General features: G+C 35.0%; 1 protein-coding gene across 4 annotated transcripts in view; it reads right to left on the reverse strand.

Moving 5' to 3' along the window:
• LOC149814620 (uncharacterized) overlaps window positions 1-12970 on the reverse strand; it is a 57130-nt gene extending 44160 nt beyond the window's left edge. For all 4 annotated transcript variants that reach the window (XR_016427991.1, XM_089989652.1, XM_089989651.1 and 1 more), the window contains exons 1-6: window positions 12848-12970; window positions 12637-12766; window positions 9218-9343; window positions 8794-8850; window positions 8520-8593; window positions 7881-8003 (exon numbers count right to left, since the gene is read on the reverse strand). Coding sequence is in view for 3 of the 4 variants with exons in the window: in XM_089989652.1 (XP_089845778.1) it covers window positions 7881-8003; window positions 8520-8593; window positions 8794-8850; window positions 9218-9343; window positions 12637-12766; window positions 12848-12961 (624 nt within the window). In the remaining variant the exon portion in view is untranslated. The remainder of the gene's footprint in view (window positions 1-7880; window positions 8004-8519; window positions 8594-8793; window positions 8851-9217; window positions 9344-12636; window positions 12767-12847) is intronic.
• Between the last annotated feature and the right edge of the window lie 10699 nt (window positions 12971-23669).

Consider the following 23669-nt stretch of genomic DNA (forward strand, 5'->3'; position numbering starts at 1 on the left):
ATGTAGCCATTTAGCATGAAGGACAAATCAATCTTTTGTTCATGTTCTATCTTGAGTGACAGAAGAGAAAGGGAGAAATAAGACAAATAATGTGGAAGAATATCTCCACTTGAGTCACCATGAGAACCACAAACACTTGATGATGCTTCCCAACAGTCACCAACACTTGGTGGCCAGTTCCCACAAGACCAAGAGCACTATGGCTCCGAAACCATATAATGAAATAACGAAAAATATAGAACCAATGACACTAAGGGCTTACAAGATCATAATCACAATGTGCACAAGCACAAGTCCACTAAGGGACAATACAATAGCCAACAAAGGGCAACACAAGAGGATACAAAAGTATTTTCACTTTATTGAGCAAATGCTTTAGCAAGCAGCATTTAAGGAATGGGGGGGGAACACCCCTATTTATATGCAACAAAAGGAGGGAGTGAGGGTCATTGGAGGCTGCCACATAGAGACATTGGGGAGCCCCAATGTCTCTATGGTCCGATGACCATAATTCCCACAATGGCATTATTAATTACAAAAATACAAAAAACAAAAAATAAATAAAAATAAATAACTGTTTTCTAAAACAATTATTTATTACATATGTGAAAAGACAGAAATGACCCTAATGGGCATTAGCTATTACAAAACTGAATATGTATATATATTCATAAATATATTTTAACAAGTGTTAAAATGTGTCTCCTAAAAATCATTATTGTAAATATAAATATATACATTTATATATATATAGAGATACATTTACATATAATATATTATATGTACATATATCTCTCTATATATATAAATATATATATTTATATATTTTTACCTGAAAAGGGTATTCTTGTAATTTCACTGTTTTGCGCATATTCCATTTGGAATATGTTGTAATTTTTCTTTTTTATTTTCTTGTAATTCTTTTACTTTTTCTTTTTTATTTTATTTTTGTTCTTTATTAAAGTGCATTGGGGGTCCCCCAATAGAGTCGTTGGGGGCTCCCAACGACTCCTTTGGGAGCCCCCCCTTTTGCACCTTTTGGCACTTGTATAAATAGGGGTGTTCCCCCTTGTAATCTCCAAGCTTGAGAGTCTCAAGCATTTTTGTTCTTTCTATAAAATACATGCCATAGTGCATGTTTATTATTTTTACGCTTTTGCGTACTTTGTTCAAGTGTTGTGAGAGTGCCTTCGTGCACATCTTTTCTAAAGTATTTGTGCTCGTATGCGTATTGTCTTGTCATAGACAATTTCACATGGTATCAAAGCCAGGTTGATTATTGAAGATCGTGGGATTCTCCTTTTTTCGAGTGCCTCGAAAAACGTGTCTTCTGATCTTTGAAGTTTGAAGTGATGGATCTTTCTTCTCAAATATTTTAGAAGAATCTTGTGCAAAGTTGGTGTTGGAAATATTGTGTTGGTACGCCTTTCTCCCTCCCTCTTTACTCTCTAATGGGCGAAAAAGAGTCTCATTTTGCTCTTGGGTTCAAATTAAATGGGTCCAAATATCATGTTTCGGCCGGAAATATGGAGGCTCATATAAAAGGGAAGGGCCTATGGGGATACGTACTTGGCACAATTCCGGAACCGGAACCCAAGATTACCGTGGTAAATGGAAGCGAAATCAAGATTCTTGAGGGAGAAGAAAGAACCAAAGCCCTTGAAGAATACTCCAAGAAGCACGATGAATGGGAAATGAAGAATTTCAAGATTCTTTCATGGTTTTTCTCATCCGTGGAAACCAAGATTAATGCCAACATTATTAAGTTCAAAAAGGCATCGAAAGCTTGGCATTATCTTGAAAAAATGTACACATCAAGGGATCTATCTCATAAGTATTATCTTCAAAAGAAGGCTATCTCCCTTACTCAAGGTGAAATGACGATTAGGGAATACTTTGCCGATCTTTCCTCTATTTGGGATGAGCTTGCAATGCTTGAACCAAAATGGAGTGGAGAGGCAATTGAGCTCCGTCACAAGCAACTTGAAGAAGATCGGTTCTTCAACTTTTTGAATGGGCTAAGACCCGAATTTGAGCAAATAAGGTCATCTCTTCTTTCCTCTTTTTCTCCCTCTTCTCTTGAAGATGTTCTCACCAAATTAAGTGGTGAAGAGACTCGTACGAATTTATGTAAACAAGGACCAAATGTTCTTGCGGTCTCTTGTAATATTGAAGAAAATAGTGAGGTCAATGTCGTATCAAGACCCTGAAACAATGTAAGAACCTATCGTCCCCCTCACTTTAAATTTCAAAATCAAGGTGAAAATGGTGGTCAAAGAGGAAAAAGGGATTATAGCAAAATTATTTGTCATTTTTGTAAAGAACCGGGGCATATCAAACCCGTATGTCCCAAATGGAAGAAGCTCCTGGCCATGGCTACCACTGGTGTACCGCAAAAGGAGGAGGCATCTTCGAGTGGGACCCTCTCTATAAATCAAATAGTGGAAGCTCTTCAACCTCTCCTCAAGGGATATACCTCCGGTGCGGCCGTATCCACTACTTCCTCTCCAGGTAAAATCTCTTGGCTTTTGGACTCCGGTGCATCCTTTCATATGTCCCCAAACATTTTCTCACTTACCGATTACTCGAAAAATGGTTCCCCATCTTATGTCTCCACTGCGAATGGAACCTCTCTTGAAATTAAAGGAATAGATAATTTTGAAACTCAAGAGTTTTTTATTCCAAAAATCAAATTTATACCTAAGCTAAACTTAAATCTCCTCTCTGTTTCTCAACTCACGGACCATGGTTGCGATATTAAATTCTCTTGTGATAAATGTTTAAAACAGGATCGTCAGTCCGGGAAATTGATTGGGGAAGGCTTTAGAAGAAGGGATTTATACTATATGGAATCTCTTCAAGTTCCAAAAGTTTTGTGTAATGTTGCCCGACATAAAGATATAAATGTGTGGCACAAAAGACTTGGTCATCCTAATATCACCAAGTTATCATATTTACATTTTGCAAAAGACCTATGTAAAAGCTCTTTTTCTTGTAATGACTGTATTCTTGGAAAAATGCGAAGTTTACCTTTTGAGCAAAGAACTATGTTCTCTTCTAAAACTTTCGAAATTGTTCATTCAGATGTGTGGGGACCTGCACCTGTTGTTTCAAAAGGAGGTTTTTCTTATTACGTAATATTTGTGGATGATTTTTCCAGATATTCGTGGATATATTTTCTTAAGTTTAAACATGAAGTGTTTTCGTGTTTTAAAATTTTTCATTCAATGATTAAGAATCAATTCAACAGTTAACATAAAGTTTTTTAGAAGTGACTCCGGAGGAGAATATCTCTCCAATCAATTTAAGGTATATCTTGAGGATCATGAAATTGTTCATCAAAGGTCTTGTCCTAAAACGCCTCAACAGAATGGGTTGACTGAAAAAAAACATAGGCACATTATTGAAACCACTAGGACCCTTCATATATCTCAAAATATTTCTAAAAACTTTTGGGCTGAAGCAACTCTTGCTTTTGTCTATTTGATAAATCGCTTACCATCTAGGATATTAGGTAAAATATCTCCCTTTGAGGTATTACATAAGCTTGAACCTGATTATAATAGGTTAAGGGTCTTCGGATGTAAGTGCTTCATACTTACGGATAAGAATGACAAGCTCTCTCCCAAGGCTATTCCTTGTGCCTTTCTTGGTTATTCCGAAACTCAAAAAGGTTTTCGTTGTTATGAACTTCGAGATGATAAGCTATATGTCTCTAGAAATGTAACTTTTTTAGAAAATGAAAGTGGTTTTGAAAAAAATGTTTCTCAACAAGAAAATCTTGATTATTCTTTCTTATTCGACTTATTGTCTAGTAATGATGATATATCTAGTGATGATGATGTATCATTAAACCATGGTGAGGAAAATGATGAAGATATTGGTGAACATAACTCACTCAATGAACAAGAAAGTAGATTTCCAAGTGAGCCAATAACCTACTCTCGTAGAAACCAAGACACCTTTAGAAGTGCTATTGACCAATATAGTGAGCTTACTCCTATTCTTGACCATAGAAGATCTGAAAGGAATAGAAGACCTCCAACTCGTTTTGTCTCTTTTGATTATTTTTCAGCCCGATATAGGGCTTGCTTTAGTGCCATTCACTCTTATTTTGAACCAAGAAATTTTGAAGAAGCTAAAAAATGTATAGAATGGCAAGAAGCCATGCAAAGTGAACTTAATGCCCTTAAAATGGCAGAAACTTGGGATTTTCAAACTTTACCTATAGGAAAGAAAACTATAGGTTGTCGATGGGTCTTTAAAGTTAAAACTAAGAGCGACGGTTCTCTAGAAAGGTATAAAGCTCGTTTAATTGCGAAAGAGTATGGGCAAGAGTATGAAATTGATTATGAAGAAACCTTTGCCCCTGTAGCCCGAATGGTTACAGTTAGGTGTCTTATTACTATTGCATCCATTAAAAATTGGAACATTTTTCAAATGGATGTTAAAAATGCATTCTTAAATGGTGATCTTAACGAAGAAGTGTATATGGATGCCCCACCAGGCATGATAATTCCTAAAGATAAAGTTCTTCGTCTTCGAAAGGCCCTCTATGATTTAAAGCAGGCCCCCAAAGCCTGGTATGATAAATTTACCAGTGTAATACTGGAAAATGGTTTTTCCTCATGTTATACTGACACTGCTTTGTTTACTAGAAAATCTAATGCAGGGATTGTAATTTTGTTACTCTACGTTGATGATATGCTAATAACAGGTGATGATGTTCAAGGAGTCAAGGGTATTAAGTCTGTCTTGACTTCAAAATTTGAAATGTCAGACTTGGGTTTTCTAACATATTTTCTTGGAATTGAGGTTGCATATTCGCAACGTGGTTATTTTCTATCTCAGTCTAAACTTGCTTGCGAGATTATTGACAGGTCAAGAATTTCTGATGACAAAGTATGCAAAACTCCTGAAGTTGTGGGAGCAAAAATGAAGATTGACGACGGTGTTCCTCTAACCGATCCTACTCCTTACAGGCAGTTGGTAGGTTCTTTAATGTATCTTAGAATTACCCGACCTGATTTGTCACATGCTATACACATCGTCAGTCAGTTTCAGCATGCTCCTACAACCGTTCATATGAGTGTTGTGTTTCGCTTCATCAGATATTTGAAGGGAACTGTGAATAAGGGAATATTTCTATCTTTTTCTTCTGAATTGAAATTACTTGCTTATACTGACACAGATTGGGGAGGTGACCCTAGTAACCGTCACTCCACCACTGGTTTTTGTATTTTCTTAGGAGAATCTTTGATCTCATGGCGATGTAAAAAGCAACATAAGGTCTCTTTGTCATCCACTGAAGCCGAATATCGAGTCATGGCTTCTACCACCATGGAAATTGTATGGATTCGACGTCTTTTGGAAGATATGAGAGTGGTTGTCAAAGAACCAACAAAGCTATGCTGTGACAATAAAAGTGCAATCTACATTGCCAAGAACCACACTTTTCACGAGCGAACAAAGCATATAGAAATGGTCTGTCATGTCAAAGAAGAATACTTGAAGAAGGTCATTGATCTACCATATGTGACATCTGAGTATCAACTTGCCGACTTCTTCACAAAAGCTCTATGTTCGCCCAGATTTCATTTCCTTCTTGACAAACTTGCAGTTATCACACCGTAAGTTTGAGGGGGGGTGTTAAAATGTGTCTCCTAAAAATCATTATTGTAAATATAAATATATATATTTATATATATAGAGATACATTTACATATAATATATTATATGTACATATATCTCTATATATATATATAGAGAGAGAGATTTTTACCCGAAAAGGGTATTCTTGTAATTTCACTATTTTGCGCATATTCCATTTGGAATATGTTGTAATTTTTCTTTTTTATTTTCTTGTAATTCTTTTTACTTTTTCTTTTTTATTTTATTTTTGTTATTTATTAAAGTGCATTGGGGGTCCCCCAATAGAGTCGTTGGGGGCTCCCAACGACTCCTTTGGGAGCCCCCCCTTTTGCACCTTTTGGCACTTGTATAAATAGGGGTGTTCCCCCTTGTAATCTCCAAGCTTGAGAGTCTCAAGCATTTTTGTTCTTTCTATAAAATACATGCCATAGTGCATGTTTATTATTTTTACGCTTTTGCGTACTTTGTTCAAGTGTTGTGAGAGTGCCTTCGTGCACATCTTTTCTAAAGTATTTGTGCTCGTATGCGTATTGTCTTGTCATAGACAATTTCACAACAAGGATGTCACATTCAATGATAAACTGACCAATAATTGCTCATAGCAATTATTGGTCAGTTTATCATTGAATGTGCAAGTGAAATCCCAAGTGTCCCATTCTATTTGAGTTGGAGCAATTGCTATTAAGCATCTGAGTTCCAATGTGTCCCAATTTAAATTTCCAAGCAGGTAGTTAATAATTCCTCACATTAATCAAACATGTAGGGTTCATGCCTCATTACATCTTGCCTATAGAAAGAAAAAAAATCCTTCCTTCTTAAGCATGAAGTGGTGGCTGAGGCTCACATTATCTATCCTATCAGATACCTAATAAGGTTCCAAGAGCTGAGACAAAGTCTCAGCAAGCCTCGAAGCAGTCCAAGCAAAGCCCTGGATTGTTTTTGTAGAAAATAAGGAAATCAATAAAAGTTTAAAAAAGTTAAGTCAAGCTAAAATCAAAGTGACAGTGGGGTGATGCTGGTGGTTTTAAACTTTATAAATGTGCGTGCCACTTTTGAGGCACCATCTCCATCTGTTGGACATTGTAGGTGTCAATCATAATTATCAGACCATCATTAGATTGAAGAAACATATATCATGCCACGTTTTCATTTAAACTTGTGCAGAAAACACAGCAACATCTTGTCTCAATCACAATTCACAAAAACAAGGACACATACATCTATAAATTTGTTTAATTTCCAACCATATTCAGTATTCCTGATGTTGACCATATGATCTTAGAAAAATACTTTATCAGGGCATAGCCCCTAGAAGAGGCACAAACTTCCAAGATGCACACGCCACATTCCTAATAGGTGTGCTATATGTGTATGCGCATGAACACATGTTTTTGTGAGAGTAATGAGTAGCTCTTAAACAGTTTATGTCCTAAACCATTCTAAACACTTCCAGATAACATAGTTTTTTTACTTAATCAAAACCCATATATGTGTTTGCCAATGCTTATTTAGTAAAAACATGCTATGGAACAGATTTATTTACCAAGAAACCTCAGTTCTTATTTCATCAAGTTTTCAGTGCAATATGAGCCATTGATTTTTTTATCTCTGAAAACACATCTAAACATGAAAAATGTCTAATCTAATGCACATTTTCTACTCAGTAAGCTACAAAGAATACACTTATAAGTTTGGATTAAGCAAACACCCAAAATCTTGTATGAAGGTGCTGCATGCTAGGCCTGCAGTGTTGCTTATATATATATATATATATATATATATATATATATATATATATATATATATATATACATTGTGGGCAGAACAAGGACACGTGATTCTGCCATTTTAGTTCCAATAAGGCAGTTCTATTGAAGAAGTCCATTGGTTGAACTATGGTTTAAAAAACACTTTCTGGATCAAGACTATGCTGCAGTCAAGGTCTCCATGACGAGCTCCAGAGTGGCACAGCTGAATTTATGCAAGACCCAGACCTGACCCATGATGAAGACTAAGTTTGGTCATCACATATCGGTATTCTGATAAAATGAATTATATCTAAATAGAAAATACTCTTTAAAAGTTTGGCATCCTAAAATAAAATGCACATAATCAATAGTCATCTCAGTAAATGAATTCTCTGTTGACATTCCCCAAAATGCAATCAGAAAAGAATAAATATAAAACCTGAAGGGAAGAATATTTAGAATTCATTGAAAGCTATCTACCTGGGTGTAATCCTCAGCTCCAAAATCTTCATCTTCATCTTCTTCTAGATTGTTATTCTCTTCATCTTCGTCTTCATCATTGTCTTCATCTCCTTTCTTCTTCTTTTTCTTATCCTCCTCTGGCTGTTGAAGAACACATACAGTGTAAATTAGGAGAATAGGTCAAAAAGGCATATGGAAAATGTTCAAAGACTACAAATGAAATATAACTTAACAGATAAAAATCATAAAGCCTAGTGACCGAACAATGACTTTTTATTGGATGAAACTAACTAATTTAACACAAAACAAAAATATTTGATAACTTGACCAACACAAAAGTGTTGAGATATTGTATCTTATATATATATATATATATATACTAAAACCCGTATCATCAGACGGGTTTTCATCAAACTCGGGTCAGATGAGCAGCCGCACGTCCAAAAAAATTAGAGTTTTGACATTTAGTGGCAGTCTTGGACCACCACAAAATGTGCCAAAAGCGCACATACAGCGCGCGCTGGTTCGATGTAACGTCAAACACTTTACGTGTTCAACGTTACATGTTACTCTCTCTCTCTCTCTCTCTCTCTCTCTCTCTCTATATATATATATATATATATATATATATATCATCTTTGAGTTTTATAAGATTACCTCATCATCCTCATCAGCATCATCTCGGCCATCATCTTTGAGTTTTATAAGAAGTGAATCCATGTCATGTAAATCTACCAAGAAAAAGGATGCGACAAATTGTTTTCCCTTTAGAAAGTTGCAATCAGCTGGCATTACTATAAACAATCAAATGTCATTCAAATATGAAAAATAATTCATGTGAAAAAAGGGGATTCACATTCAGCATAAAGTATTGACATTGTATAAGTTTGTTGAAAGCCTCATCACAACGATCCATGTACAACATGTGCACCTTTTTTAACTTTAAGCCGGCGAGATGCAGATCGCTTTTTATCTCGTTGTACTCGTCCTGTCAAACCATTTTATCAGATTCAAGCTTACAAGTGCGTAAAAAGAAAATACAAAGGCTACTATGTTCTTGTTCTCACTAGAAGATAGGAAGAAATTAGACTATCTTCATAAGCAAAAAAAAAATATTACTGACTTGAGTATTGATCAAAGCATCATCAGTTTCTGGTGTCCCCAAGAAAATTTTCCATAAATGTTTTTTAAAAACTATTCAAGTTAATCAATCCAACTCCAAAAAACATCCTCGGTCCCACAATAATTTGATAAATCAAGTCATATCAGATCAGCGGACTATCCAGTTCGCTTGGAAAATCTTCACACTTTTAATAGTACCAATTAGCTGCTAGGGTAACCATCTGCTGACTTACCTTCAATAAGTTCCATAGGGAAATTTGATGAAGTAAGAATCAGTGTCTCCAAAAGAGTTACACGTTTGACTGCTTCCTTTGTCTTCTTTGTGTCAGAGTACCTTTCTACATCTGCAGCTAAGGTATCTGAAAGAACCATTAAACCAATTTGACTAATCAGCATGAAATTTCCTTACAAATCATCAAATCTAAAAATCCAAACCGAACTAAGAGAATAAAAATAAGAAATAATAAACTTATGGAATGTTCCGGACACAATCAATTATGATAAGACAAAAGGTCATAAATAAGTTGCATACTAGTTCTCATCCCTGGAGCTCAAAAGTTTTAAGCTATATATACATTGCAAGATTTAGTATTTCATGAATGAGCTCTCATAGAACATAAATACAAGATTCCCGATGATTTAAAATGCAAACAAGTTTCAGTGTTACTGAAAGCAATATCTCGAGGGCCATGGTGTATCCCAGCATCAATGTTGTGAAAAGCGTTGAGGCGTAGCGAGGCGTAGCGAGGCGCTCCGCCAAAATCTGAGGCGAGGCGTAAAGCGTAAGCCTCAAAGTTTTTTTTAAAAAAAAACTTTAAAAACTATAAAAAATATCTAAAATTATAAATAAATAAAAAATTCTTTATTGATGAAGCAACAACCAACAAGAAATAAAAAATCTCAAATAAATACTGAAAAAATATGAGATTAACAGGTAAAAATAACATTAATACAACAACTTGATCTATGTAAGTATCTAAGAAATAAAACATGAGCATTCATTAAATAAAAAATTAACATTAACAACGAAATGCATATTAGCATTTAACAATATCGTGTCATAATTAGAAAATGCATTTTAGCATTAACAACCAAATGTTAATATATATATATATATATATATATATTAGAAAATGCATGCTTTCATTTCCATATATATAGGATTGTGGCTGCATGTAATTGCATGACTTGATTTTGCCACTAAAAGGGTTTAACATCACATTCTAGAAGAGATTATTGCTCCTACAAAATTGAATACATTGAACAAGTTGACACGGGGATATTATTTTTTTGTGAAACGAAGCAACTAATCTAAATCTTTATTAACGTGGTTGCTTTGAGTGTCTACAAATTGGTGAACCTGCTACTAAGGGTGTCAATGGATTGGGTATGACCCGATCCTGACCCATATTGGATCTTATAGGGCCAGGGTTTGGTTGCAAAGAAGGGATTCTAATTAATTATTCAAGTTGGACCCATGAGGTCCGATTATTATATGAGTTGGGTATGGTTTATAAAATTTTATACCAAACCAGGTCTGACCGGAGTTTCGGTTAAGATTCTCAAATTTTCAATGTAAAATAATTAAAAATATTATTTTGCCAGGTATGGACTGGGTCTAGTTTATGTAATTTTTATCGGATCTGGGTATAGTTTTTCTTATAAAAATCCGGTTAAACACGAATCTTGATCTGATACCTACATTACTTAGTCGGATTCAGGTTTGGACCCACTCATTTTAACATAGGTCCAACCCATTGACACCCCTACCTGGCACTGCCTGTGTATTTATCATGCCCTTTTTTTTATATTCACACATAGAAACCACCCATAGGATCAGAGACCTAGCTGTGTTGGCTTTGCCGGATGTACTTACAGTCAGTAGGCTTGAACAGGGTAGTAAATGCCCTTTTTACTAGCAGCTTAGTTAAAACTGCGTAAAAAAACCTATTTTTTGGTCAAATGAGGGCTTTGACCCTCATTTGACTAAAAATTTGAGGCGTGTACGCCTCGGCTTGAGGCGCGCCTCGCCTCGAGGCGTGCTCCTCAAGGCGTATGAGGCGCACGCCTCAGGGCTTTTGCGCTTTGTACATGCGCCTCAAGGCATAAAGCCCCTCGCCTTGAGGCGAGGTGCGCTTTTTGCGCCTTGAGGCGTGTTTTTAATAACACTACCCAACATTGAGGTGCGAGACTTGTGCCCCAAAACAGAGGCCAGACAAGGAGTATCCTTGACACCGAACACGTTTAACAAGCTACTATCAATATAACTTGCATGTTTTACTATGAATCAGTTCCCCTGATTTTGAGTTTTTCAGGAGTAGAATTTCCCTTTGACAAGTTTTGCATAACATGCAATAGGAGATTCAACACGAAAATTTATCTGATATGTAAGTTTAACTGCTATCCAAAATAAAATTGGAAACCAGGTAGTCAAATGTTAATTGCAATCTAATACATGCAGAACTAGATAGCTAAATAACCCCTCTCTTGCTTCATTGGTAGCACTTTGTATAAATTATATTTTGTTAATGTATCCTTATTTTATTTATTTTTTGTGCAAATTTACCTATTCTATTCTCATGGTTCACTGTTTTCCACGTTTACTGACAATTAGTAATTTTCACTTATTTTAAGGTAAGGCTAAAGCCAAATTTTCTGCCTTTTAGCTCATAAGGGCTCTGCTCATCTGGTAGGCGCAACTTGTGAAAGTCACCAAGTTGACGGGAACTTATGAGTTTGAAACCCACAGGCAGTGTCCCTTTCCACAAGGTCGCAACAGGGTGTAGTCCCTGACAGGCAGGGGGAACCTCAAGGGTTTACCAACCAGAGGCCTGCCAACGTATTAATCTAAAGAGTAACAGTTTCTGAATGTAGGCTGATTCATCCAACCAGCCTTTTTGTAATTGCTACCAATGTTAAAAAATTGCCAATCAAATTAATGTTTTCAATTGAGGTAGAAGCAATCTGCAGAATGGCCTGTTCTGCTCATTATGGGTATCGCCTGTTGGATCCAATTACTTGAAAATGAAGTTTACCATAGAACAATAGGAAGAGGCTTTTCTGACTGTATTTTAATAGTGGATTTTACTTGCGTAAAACAATCCAACATGTTGCTGCAATATGCTTAGTTGAATATAAAAGTTTCTATCTGGCTAGAGTCTTGATAACTTCAACTTATACATAATCAACTGTCTGATCAATTCCTAAGATTACTGGCACGTCCATAACTCAGAAAAAATCTCCATCATGACCACCACCACCACTTCTATTGCTAGTTCTTCCTGCTGCAACTATCAGTGATCAACAACATATGATTAACCCACTATCGATCCCCTCATATGCCAAAATGTTTCATCTTCTTTTTCCCCAGTAATTCATAATAAGGACTCACAAAAACATTATTCTAAATTTCTAGTTTATCTTATGATTCTAGAACGATCTTGATCAAACAAAATGCTGAATACGATGTTCAAAACTACAAGTACAAAGCAAATTTCCACCTAAATTTTGTTTATCCAAGCAAGACCCAAAAAAGAAAGAAAAATAAGCCAATTCCAACACTGAAGCATTATGCAATGGATACAATCACCCAAATCATCAACAAAGATCGAAGAAAAGGAAAAAACGTAGACAAGACGAAGACAGTGCTCACCACGAACTAGGGTTCTATCTTTGATGAAGTAGGGGGAATTCTGGTACCGAGACTCGAGCTGCCGTTTCCTCTGGACGCAGAACTTCTCCTCATTTGTGAAATCCATGATCGGGGGCAACCCCTCAATCTTCTACTCCTTTCCCAAAAAGCCCAAGTAAGAGAAAATTGAACAGAGCGAGAGAGAGAGAAAGAGAGAGAGAGAGAGACTCACCGGGAACCTGGCAAAGTCCTCGTCGCTAAGCAGGCCTTTAGGGAAGAACCCGCCGCCGCCGCCACCACCACCACCGAACCTCCCGCGCCCTCTCCCACGCCCTCTAAAAGCCATCTGTGAAGAAGCGGTGATTTTCAAAAGGAGCGGAGGGGGGGGGGGAACTGTAATAACATGTCAGGTTAGTTCGAATCTAAATGGGTCCGATTTCATCTGCAATTTATCGATATTTTTGAAAATATCGTGATATTTTGTCAACATTTTTTTCTTTTTGAAAGGCAAGCTGGGGTTAGGCAAACCCCTACCAGTTATACAACTATATCATTGGGTTTTGAACCTGCAACGTCCCGACACATGGTGACGTGCACTAGCTACTCCTACCAGACAAGCCGTTGTTTATTTTTTTTAAAGGCAAGCTGGGGTTAGACAGACCTCTACCAGATAACTCTTATGCCCCATGTAGCGGAGGGATTCGAACCTGGGCCTTCAGCTTGACACAGGACCCCGTTGGTTTTGTCAACACTTACTATGATTAAGATCTATAGCTCGACAGATGCTAGCATTTGAAGTAGCAAAGAGGTAATCTCTTGTTGGAATCTCCAAATGGCTGTTACAATGCTCCTGAAAAATGAAGCTCTATGGTACCCAGACACTCCATTTTGCCCTTTGTACCCGTGTCCTTTAAGTATCCCCATGTCGAAATGCATCAACCCACGGACATGCCACTTTACCTTTTGTACATACAAGTTTTGTATTTAATTTATAATTTATAATTATATTTTCAGTTTATAATATATATTTTAGATATAACATATATATTTAGATTATATTTAGTTTATTTTGAATTTATTTTATATTTATGTGATATATATATATATATATATAGTCGTGTTCTTGTACCCACATTTATAGCCATGTCTTCGTACCAATATTTTTTGGAATTGTCGTGTCCGACCCTCCCTACTCGTACCCAGGTGACATAGGCACACTCAAGTACAAATAGAAATCCCACATACTGAAATAGTATTTATAGGGCTGTGTTCATAAAAAAGCAGCCAAATATGGTATTGCATGGAGACACGAAAATGAACCAGCTGACCCTTAAACATAAGCCAGCAAAAGGTTGAAAAAATAGACAAAAGTCTTATTATTAGAGCTCAACTTGCTTCAGTACTGTACACAAAGAAAAGAAACCAAGTGGTATATATGCTAAACATGTAAACGATTTTGTGATTTACACTATGAAAACTAACATAAATCTTGCACTTAGCTAATCAAAAAATAAATCTTGCACTTAGCTAATCAAAAAATAAATCTTCCACCTAATTATTCTTTGTTTTTTGTTTTACAAAATCCAAAAGCTCAAGCAACTATTGCTATGAAAAAGTAGACAAGGGCAGTCAATCGGTTGGGCGACTTTGTTTGAGATGTTTGGTGGGCACTTGGACCAATGGTTTGGAGATCCTATCAGTGAGCCGGATCCAGGAATACCTTATAAAAGTTAGATTTGTTTTGGCTGCAAGTATATGGGTCGTCTTAGTTCATATTCATGACCATTTTGAAACCCACTTTGAGCTTATTTTTCGTTTTACAATGCTCTGTGTTGGAATAGTGGTGTAGATTAGGGGAAGCCATGATAATGTAGCAGCTTATCCTTTTGGGTTTGGATTTTAACTCTTAGTTTTGGAGTTTTGGATATATTAGTTGTATCTGAATTTTGGGTTGGTTCTGATTCAAATTTACCATAATTAGTAGCTTGATTAATTAGGAAGTTGGGAATTTTCAGCTGCTGCTTTATAATTAGTAGCTTGATTAATTAGTTTTGGCTAATTTATTTACAATAAATGGCAAACATATACATTATAGTTTTATATTATAAAAATCAAATAACTTAAGGTCCTAGATAACTAATATAATTATCTAAATGCATCAATGATAAAAAATTACATCAACAAAGGATAAAAATCAATGATAAGAAACTACTCATTAATGAAAGCACAAATCATACCCACAAGGGCTCCGCTCATCTGGTAAGGGCGGCTTGTGAATGCCACCAAATTGATGGTGGCACAAAGCTGGGGGTACTCTGGGGTGGGTAGGGCTGACCTCAAGGGTTTTACCAACCGAAGGCCAGCTAGTGTGAGGTTCACAAGTCACAAAGGAAATTCAAACTGATTGAACCAAATCCAAATCCAAATCTAAATATAAATCCAAATCAATATCAATATTTAATATTAATATTCAAAGTTCATTTGACAAGCCCAAGATCAAATGCTCTTGAGAGCCTTGCCCTCTAAGACAACTCTCCTCTTTTTAAACTCATAGAGTTTTTCGACAATGATCAATAAGAGACTAAACATTTTCATAAAGTGAGTTTCTTCCTCCAAAAAGATTTTTCAAACAATTAGGGTAAAGAAGATGTTATTTTTTCAAAAACCTTGGTTCCAATTAGGCATAATTTTGAGCCAAATAACAACAATCTCTCATATAAGTCAAAATTAAGATAGAAGGGAAGAGGGCAACTATCCGTGAAAGTCATATACATAAATGAAGGTGACTTTTGGTTTGAACCTATAATTAGTGTGAACAAGATTAAGATAGTCTTAGAAATTAAGTAGCTAGTAGCTTTGAACATAGTTCATAATGTAGACTTCTTAGGCTTATTCACACGCATACTCCTTTCAGGTAACTATATGTGTCATCAATATATAAAAGCTGCATTTATTTAAGGTCATATGCAGTATCACATTTTATGATTGCTCTAGAGATAACCTTAATCTCATAGAAGGAAACCCACACTTTCACACTTATATATGGGAGTTTGTCAAAAGTGAAAACTTGTTTCAACCACCTTAGCCAACCTGGTTTACAAACCTCATTAAGAGACAATAGACTCATCTTCATGTTAGAGGTTTTTTCGAGTACTTACATTAGAATGGGATATGAAGATACTACTTTATCTTCATATATATTTTAGTGTTCACCCGATTACTTCAGTGACTGGTTCTTTTCATTGAGCCAAGAACTCAGGCAACCCGAGTCACTCGATTGAGTTTCTATCATGGGTAATCTCTTTAGTGGGATTTAATCCCATTCTCTTAGATGTACTTTAGATTTTTTATGAAAGATCTTTCGTTCATGGATCTGCCTAGTTTTGGCATGATCTTTTCATAATCTTCAAATATTACTCCTCGCTTGAGTAATGATTTACATAATTGTACTTTAAACTTTATAAATCTAGATTTCTCAAATTTATTTTCTTCACCTTTATATTGAACTATATAAAAGATGAATTTCATACTATACCCTCAATTGAATTCATGGAATCAAGTGAGTTGTCATCATGTCTTTAAATGTTCAAGATACTTTAACATCTAGATATACAAGAGTAAAATTCATCCACTCATATATCCAATAAAATTATATTAGAATTATCATTCACATTATTGTACCTTTATGTGCAACTTGTCTCATAATCTCAAATTCCTAAAAAATTGGTTTATCTTATTTAAAATATGATTGGTCTAGTTCCAACTAATAGCACAAATAAAATTTTCATTGATATACACACACTTTAGTTGAGACCAATATCTTTTAGTATAAAACAATAATATAATCAAACCATAAATGTAATACCTATGATTTTTACCAATTAAATAAATTTAAAATTCATGTCCTGAAGCTGGTACAAAGATATTTTTATTGTTTCATTTTTTTAATCGTATTTTGATCTCGGATATCCTATTTGGATCTTCAATGTTGGATCCTTATTATCTGGTTCGATTCTTCAATATTGAACCTCATACATCTTAATTGAAATATCTAAATATAGATATCAATCTATAGATCTAATATCTGATATTGGATTCATAGTAATTTAATTTGAATCCTTATTTGAAACTTTAATATTAGTACTTTAAAAAAAAGGAAAAATGATTTGGATCTATGGATGGATCCAGATAAGTTCAAAACTTGTACCCAAAAGCCATAAGTGGGTTATGGGTCACGAGTATGGGAGATTCAAACCCGTAGAGAATATATATATAGTAACGTACGTTAAAAATGGTTAACAAGATTTGTTTAAAAACAAAATACACGTTAAAAAGAAAGAAAAGGGAATGGGTGATAAAATAAAGGGGTAAAACGTGTTATGCGTGAATGGGGTTTTGTTAAGTAAACCCTAGAGGTAAAAAAAAAATAGAAGAAGATGTGGAAGGGGAGGGCGCGTGAAGGCCTCTCACGAGAAAATGAGGAAAGTGGGGAGGGAGAAACTGACTTCTCTCCCCCACGATCCCCTCCAACCCTCTCTTTCTCGCACCTCTTAAACCTGCCCTTTCGCCCTCTCGTTATCTCCCTTTCTCTTTCTCTCTCTCTCTGTCGCACGACCAGGAAAAAAGGGATTGCTCGTGGTTTCACTGCAACAACCAAAGAAGGCACGATCTACCACAACGAACCAAGGTAGGATATCTGTCCTACCATTGGTTTAAGGTCAGAGGTGTGTTACCCTGAGTTTTTGATACATATCGAAAATGAAATGAGGAAAAATCTGGTAACCTGCAAAATTTGATCTTGGGCATGCTATCTAATACAAATGATAGGGTTGGATTTTTTTCCCCCAAATGCTAGATTGTCATGTATGTGGGTGTGAGGTCTGTGGACCGAATATGTAGTTTTAAATACTTGTTTTAGCATGATACCACTTGTGGATGGGTTCTGTTAAGTAATGTTTGCATGTTAATTTTTTTACTGCTTTTCAGCGTATGTTAATGGTTTCAGTCAACCACTATATATTTATGGTTGATATTAACCTCTATAATTTATGTTTTAATGTTTCATATCTAGCATGTCGTGTAATCTTTGTCCTACTACATGATTTTGGGGAATTAAATACGTTAAACCATGCTTGAAACTTTTAATTTTGGGATTTCGGCACATTAATCATGATTTGAATGTGGTGATGCTGAGAAAAAGGTATTTCGAGAAAAGAGTTTATGCTTTGAAAAGTCATATATGGCATTATTTTTGTTTAATAGAACATGCATGTGAACTAGATCTATTGAATTCTGTGTGTTGGAAAAATTTGACTGTAGGTTCCAGAACTTCACCTCATGGGCTATTAAAATATGCATAGAATAGGCATTTTAGTAGGATTTACATGTTTCAGTATGCATCTAACTTAAGTTGTTTTAGAAATCTGTTAGGGCAATGAATGAGCTTGTGTTTCATGTAATTGTACCTCTAGCTCTGTATGTTAACCCTAAATGTGTTTGCATGTGTTATGCTGAGATGCATCTGAATGGAATGTCTACATTATTAACAGACGTTTGAATACACCTATGTGCCTATCCTTCTTTGATGTGCATCAGAATGAATTTCTGCATTAGTACATGTTTATATCATTACCGGTATGAGTTGACAACATATGTATATAAGTATACTATCATGCTTGTAATTTTCTGCACATTTCTAAAGCACACACACTATTTAGTGGTGATATGCTTGTACTACACTCATTATCGTGCATATAAAGAAACTTAATTGTGTTACACAGAAAGGGAAAACTGTGTATTTTCTAAAGTTATCCAACTGCTTACTAACAATTTAGATACAAAGGACCGACTGTATGTGACCAGCTCATATAAGGTATTAGGTCTAGGATTGGGTAATAATAATATGGTATTTGATAAAATAAATATTGATATGAAGTTGTATACTCAATCTTTTGTGATTTACTTGAAAAGGTAACTTACCTAAAATTTTTAAATAAAGAACACATGAACGATAGGTCAGTTGTTGCTGGCACCTGAGTTGCCAAGCCTGGGATTTGTGAGTTTCTCACTGGTGCTCGAGCCTACAAAATTAATACCCAAGTAAATATAAATATAATAATCTCACTTGACTAGTTTAAAGGTATCAGAGCACTCATGCTCGACGGTTTAAAGGTACCATATCACTCTAGGTGGGACTGCTCAAGTAAATGAATAAAATGGTTAACATACCTATTTAAGGTATAAAGGGTTGGAGATCTACTACTGCTGTGGTATGATTCAAAATTTTGGAGAACTCCAATGTCTTTGAACTACTGATTCAGATAAGAGGAAAACCCTGATAAATCGGGTAATACAGATGAATAAGATAGCAACCCACTCAAATTTGGGCTTACCTTGGAGAGGGTAGGTGATACACAACTCTGAGGATATTTGCTTGTAGCTTCGAGTAGCAATGGCTCATTGGTCTGTAGTCCTCAGAGTTAAGGGATCCGGACTACCAATTTTGTTCTAGGATATGTCACTCCGCGTTCTTCTGCAGAAGTTAGGGATGCATCCTGTTGTTTGGGCCTTTGAGAGGTTCTCTCGATTATTTAACCGCTCTCTTAGGATTTCAATTTCAGTTAGACATTTGGGTTAATAAAACATCAATGCATAATAAACCTTGAATGCTCTCTTTTATTATGGTTACCTTGGTCTGCGAGTACCCATGAGATAATTCAATAAAAACTTAAAATAAGACATTTTGTATGTATCACTCAGACAAAAGATTGTGAGATTTCGCATCTGCATATGTGGTTAAATATTTAAACATGTTATTTAGTTACTTAATCATGTGATTTACTTAAACATGTGATGATTCATTATATGCTAGTTCATGAATCAGAAATTTAATATAGAATTGAATATTTCCCTATTACCTACTGAAACATGTCATGCTTTATTGCATGCTTTAATTTTTGTAGCTATTCATGACATTGATTATTTATTATGATATGCAGTTAGTTAACATATGAGAATGATTGATGGGTTTAATTTTTAGCTGATCATAAGATTCCATATTTCAATTATTGAAAACTCATGGTATCACATTTCCTTGTACATTGAACTTATGAGCAGATATAGTATCCTCCTACTCAGACTGATTATAATCCGATTCAAATTATTTTACCATTTTCAGGAGAAAAATAAAAGATTAAGAGCAGTTGTGAGATGGTGTGTGGATCAGGATATATGATTTTTATTGTATTCTTGGGATGTTTAGATTTAATTTGGGTTATTGTTAATTATGTCATTTAGTTATTCAAAACTCTGAACTTATGGTTTAATTTTTGTTAGAAATGAAATGAATGTTAGTTGCTTTGATGATTCATGTGACGTGCCTGAAATGTTTAACCTGGTTAACTTGAATAATTCTGCTATTTAAAACAAATAAAAAAATTTGAGTTAAATTTCGGGGCATTATAATAAATCAAGAATTAGACTTTTCTCTAAAGCCTTTCAATATGAATGGATTGTAATCCATTGCATGATAGAACATATATAAGAAACAACATTGCAATCCATTCTATTGCTCATAAACAACATATCACCCATATGAAATGTATTAAAATTCAAGCATACCATGTTATGATTATGAAATCTATTATTTATAAAGTTTGTCTAACTAAGATACAAAACTTATTTTTTTAAATTATATATAATTGCTTAATAGGAACCATTTTCAAATTCATCACTATATAAATATAATGGATATCTCAAGGTTAAAAAGTCTTCTTTTGGAGATCAATAAATTATCCTCCTTTAGATTTTAACAACTCATAAAATGTTTTTCAAAAGATTTTTCATTTTAAAGAAAAATATGCAAAAGTAAGGACATTCATAATAGACATTTATGAAGGTCGATTATATATTTGCAAATGAATGCCCTGTCTTTAAGTGACTTTTTAGTTAAAAGTGGTTTGCATGACGTCTGTGTGAATGTTAGGACCGCTGCAAATCAATGAAGCGAACATGAAATCAGAAAACATGTGAAGGTAATGACATTCACAACACATATTTGTGAATGTTAGATACACAATTGCGAACGTACATTGACTTTATGCAATTTTAGTTAAAGGAGGTTCATATGATATATGTGTGAAAGTCGTGACATCTGCAAATATGTGGCGTAAACCTACAATAAGAAAGCATGTGAAGGTAAGAGCATTCACAACACATATTTGTGAATATTGAACACACATTTGTAGAAGCACATCCAAAATTTATGTGATTTTTTTTGTTAAAAGCGGTTCACATGGTATCTGCATGAAGGCCGTGACGTTCATAAATGTGTGACGTGAACCTACCAAACTAGAATAAAAAAATATGCAAAGGTAAGGACATTCACAACCGACATTTGTGAAGGTCGATCATATATTTGCAGACGAATACCCTATTTTTAAGTGACTTTTTAGTTAAAAGAGGTTTGCATGACGTCTGTGTGAATGTTAGGACCGCTACAAATCAATGGAGCGAACCTGGCAAGCTGAAACTTTTAAATTCTAGAATGTTCTTGTCGGGCTTGTGAATCTTCTATGTTGGGATTCAAGTTAGCCATGTTCGCAAATACTTTAGTTGAATTTCATTAGGTCTGCAAAATGTTCATGTGAATCTCATTTTTATTGAGATGTTGCGACCTTTTGATGACGTATCTATGACATGAACATCAACAAGTTTGCTTGTGCAAAGTGTAAAAATTTCCTAAAAAAGTCGATAATCAGAATTTTGGACATGGAAAAGATTTTGGCAAATTGTGAGGCATTTTAAAAATCGCTTCATTTTGCAATGACAATACAATCATTTGTCATTTATTCTATTCTTTGTGAAGAACTCCCAAAAATGCTTTCAGAAAATTCTATAACCTGCATCAAGTAGGACACTGTGAGATGACCGGTTTCTCAATTAGGTATTCGGCAGCTCAAATCCGAATCAATTGAACTCTATTTAGCATAAAACATGCATTAGATTAGGATCAAATGAGATACTTGGATGGTTAAGTCGCACTATCATAACTGAGAGTGCTCATGTTTGAACTCCAAGGGGTTATCCCCTAGCTTGCTTTACTTACGTACATGGTTTTTAAACGAGTAGAAGAAGAAACTCATATGGCATCTAAATCTTACAACAATTCAAAGAATGCCTTTGCTACAACCCAGCCCTATGATGAGGGCCAGGATATATGTATGGTTCACATATTTGGGTAGTGATGGATCGAATATTATGTAGGATATGACTTCGTATAGGGAGAGTGTCTAAATAAAGTCTTCTTCTTTCTTGTAATGAAAAGAACGTGGAATGTTAATGAAATCTACTCTTTGGAGTGTTGGAGGCAGCCATCTTTGTCTTGCTTTACTCTTTTACTGTTTGATTTTCATGTTGCTATAAGCAATGATAAACACTTTCAGGTTCAGATTAAGCATAAACCATCTCCAATAATGAAAACCAAATCCAATTGTTGTCACTTTGGTAGGTAGAACTCATGACTTGGATACATACAACAAGAGCACTTTATATCACCCCACAGAGGCCAAGAGGCTCAGCATGATATCATACTAAACTTTGTACAAATCAACTGCCCAAACATATGTAGTTCAAATTTGGTCCAATGTGCTTTCCAGAGAGAGAGAGAGAGAGAGAGAGGAATCAATACAATCCATCAAACTTTGATAATTCGCCAAACAATATTAACACTTTTTTTTTCTATTTACAGGAAACCAATCAAATTTCGGTATATGTAACATCCCAAAGCCAAATTCTTCGGCTCTTTATCAGCATTGCCTAACCCATACAGGGACTCTCTCTCTCTCTCTCTCTCTCTCTCTCTCTCTCTTATTAAAAGGTATGTGTGAACTGTTATTCAACCCAAACAATAGCATACGCTATTTAGACTATAAAGATAATACCCAGAAATCAAGGAGCTTAGTGCAAGAGCTACAAATGCCAAGAAGGACATGCCTACGGAACCATTGGCCTTGTTGGTGAAGGGATCCTTTCCCCATTGAGCTTCTGTATCCTGCGTCAGTGACGCCGCTGAGGATGACGCCGAGATCAACAAATACGCAAGTACCTACAACATGATTTTACACTCATATTTGAGATGACAGACGTGAATCCAATAGTGAACAAAGTTTAAAATAGAAAAAATAATGGCAGCCAAATTCTCGTGAGAAATTGAAAAAAAATTCATTTTTGTTGTGCTTTTATCAGCAAAAATATAAAAACTAAACGCAAAAAATATATTTTAAAAATAAAAAATAAACGGTGATGTTTTTTTCCTGTTAAAAATATTGTGATTTTTTGGCCTGTTTAAAACAGTGACAAATATTGTATTTTTTCTGGTGATATTATTAAAATATCACTGCCATTTTGTCACTATGCATGAATTGATGTTTCTAACATCGTAACCCAGAGGACTATCCCCTAATAGAACATCAAGTGAAGAAGATGCCAAATGAAAGATCAACAGCTATGCACGTGTATAAGCAAAGCATGAAATGAAATTTTAAGTTATATATATATAGTAATGTGCCCCCATTAGGCCCCTTTAAAAATCATAGTTTTTTGTATTTTTTTTTGTTTTCTGGATCACTGGAATCTGACCTGTATATAGGTTTTTTCGGTGATCCAAAATCAATGGCTACGAAGGAATCAATTTCTTTGACTCATAAAAATACATTTTTTCATAAAAAAAATGATTCAAGAGTTGATTCCCACTAAATCAAGCATGTTAAACACATCTAACGGTTCAAATCTATCATAAAATACTTCAAACTATGGGGCCTAATGGGCAAAAAGAGAAAAAAGGTCTTAATATGTTCAATTCTCATATATATATATATATATGGTCACTATAATATGTTAACTGAAAATATGAATCAGAATGTGAACTATGCATTTTCGACACCTTTTTTGTAAATCTAACCATGCAGATGCATTCAGCATAGTCCATTTGCTAAGAATCGACTATTGGATCATGTATTTTCAATGGGAAATGTGATTTAAGTTATGTTACCAAA

This window comes from Nuphar pumila, chromosome 15, assembly GCF_984573655.1.
Source record: "Nuphar pumila chromosome 15, dmNupPumi1.hap1.1, whole genome shotgun sequence".
NCBI lineage: Eukaryota > Viridiplantae > Streptophyta > Magnoliopsida > Nymphaeales > Nymphaeaceae > Nuphar > Nuphar pumila.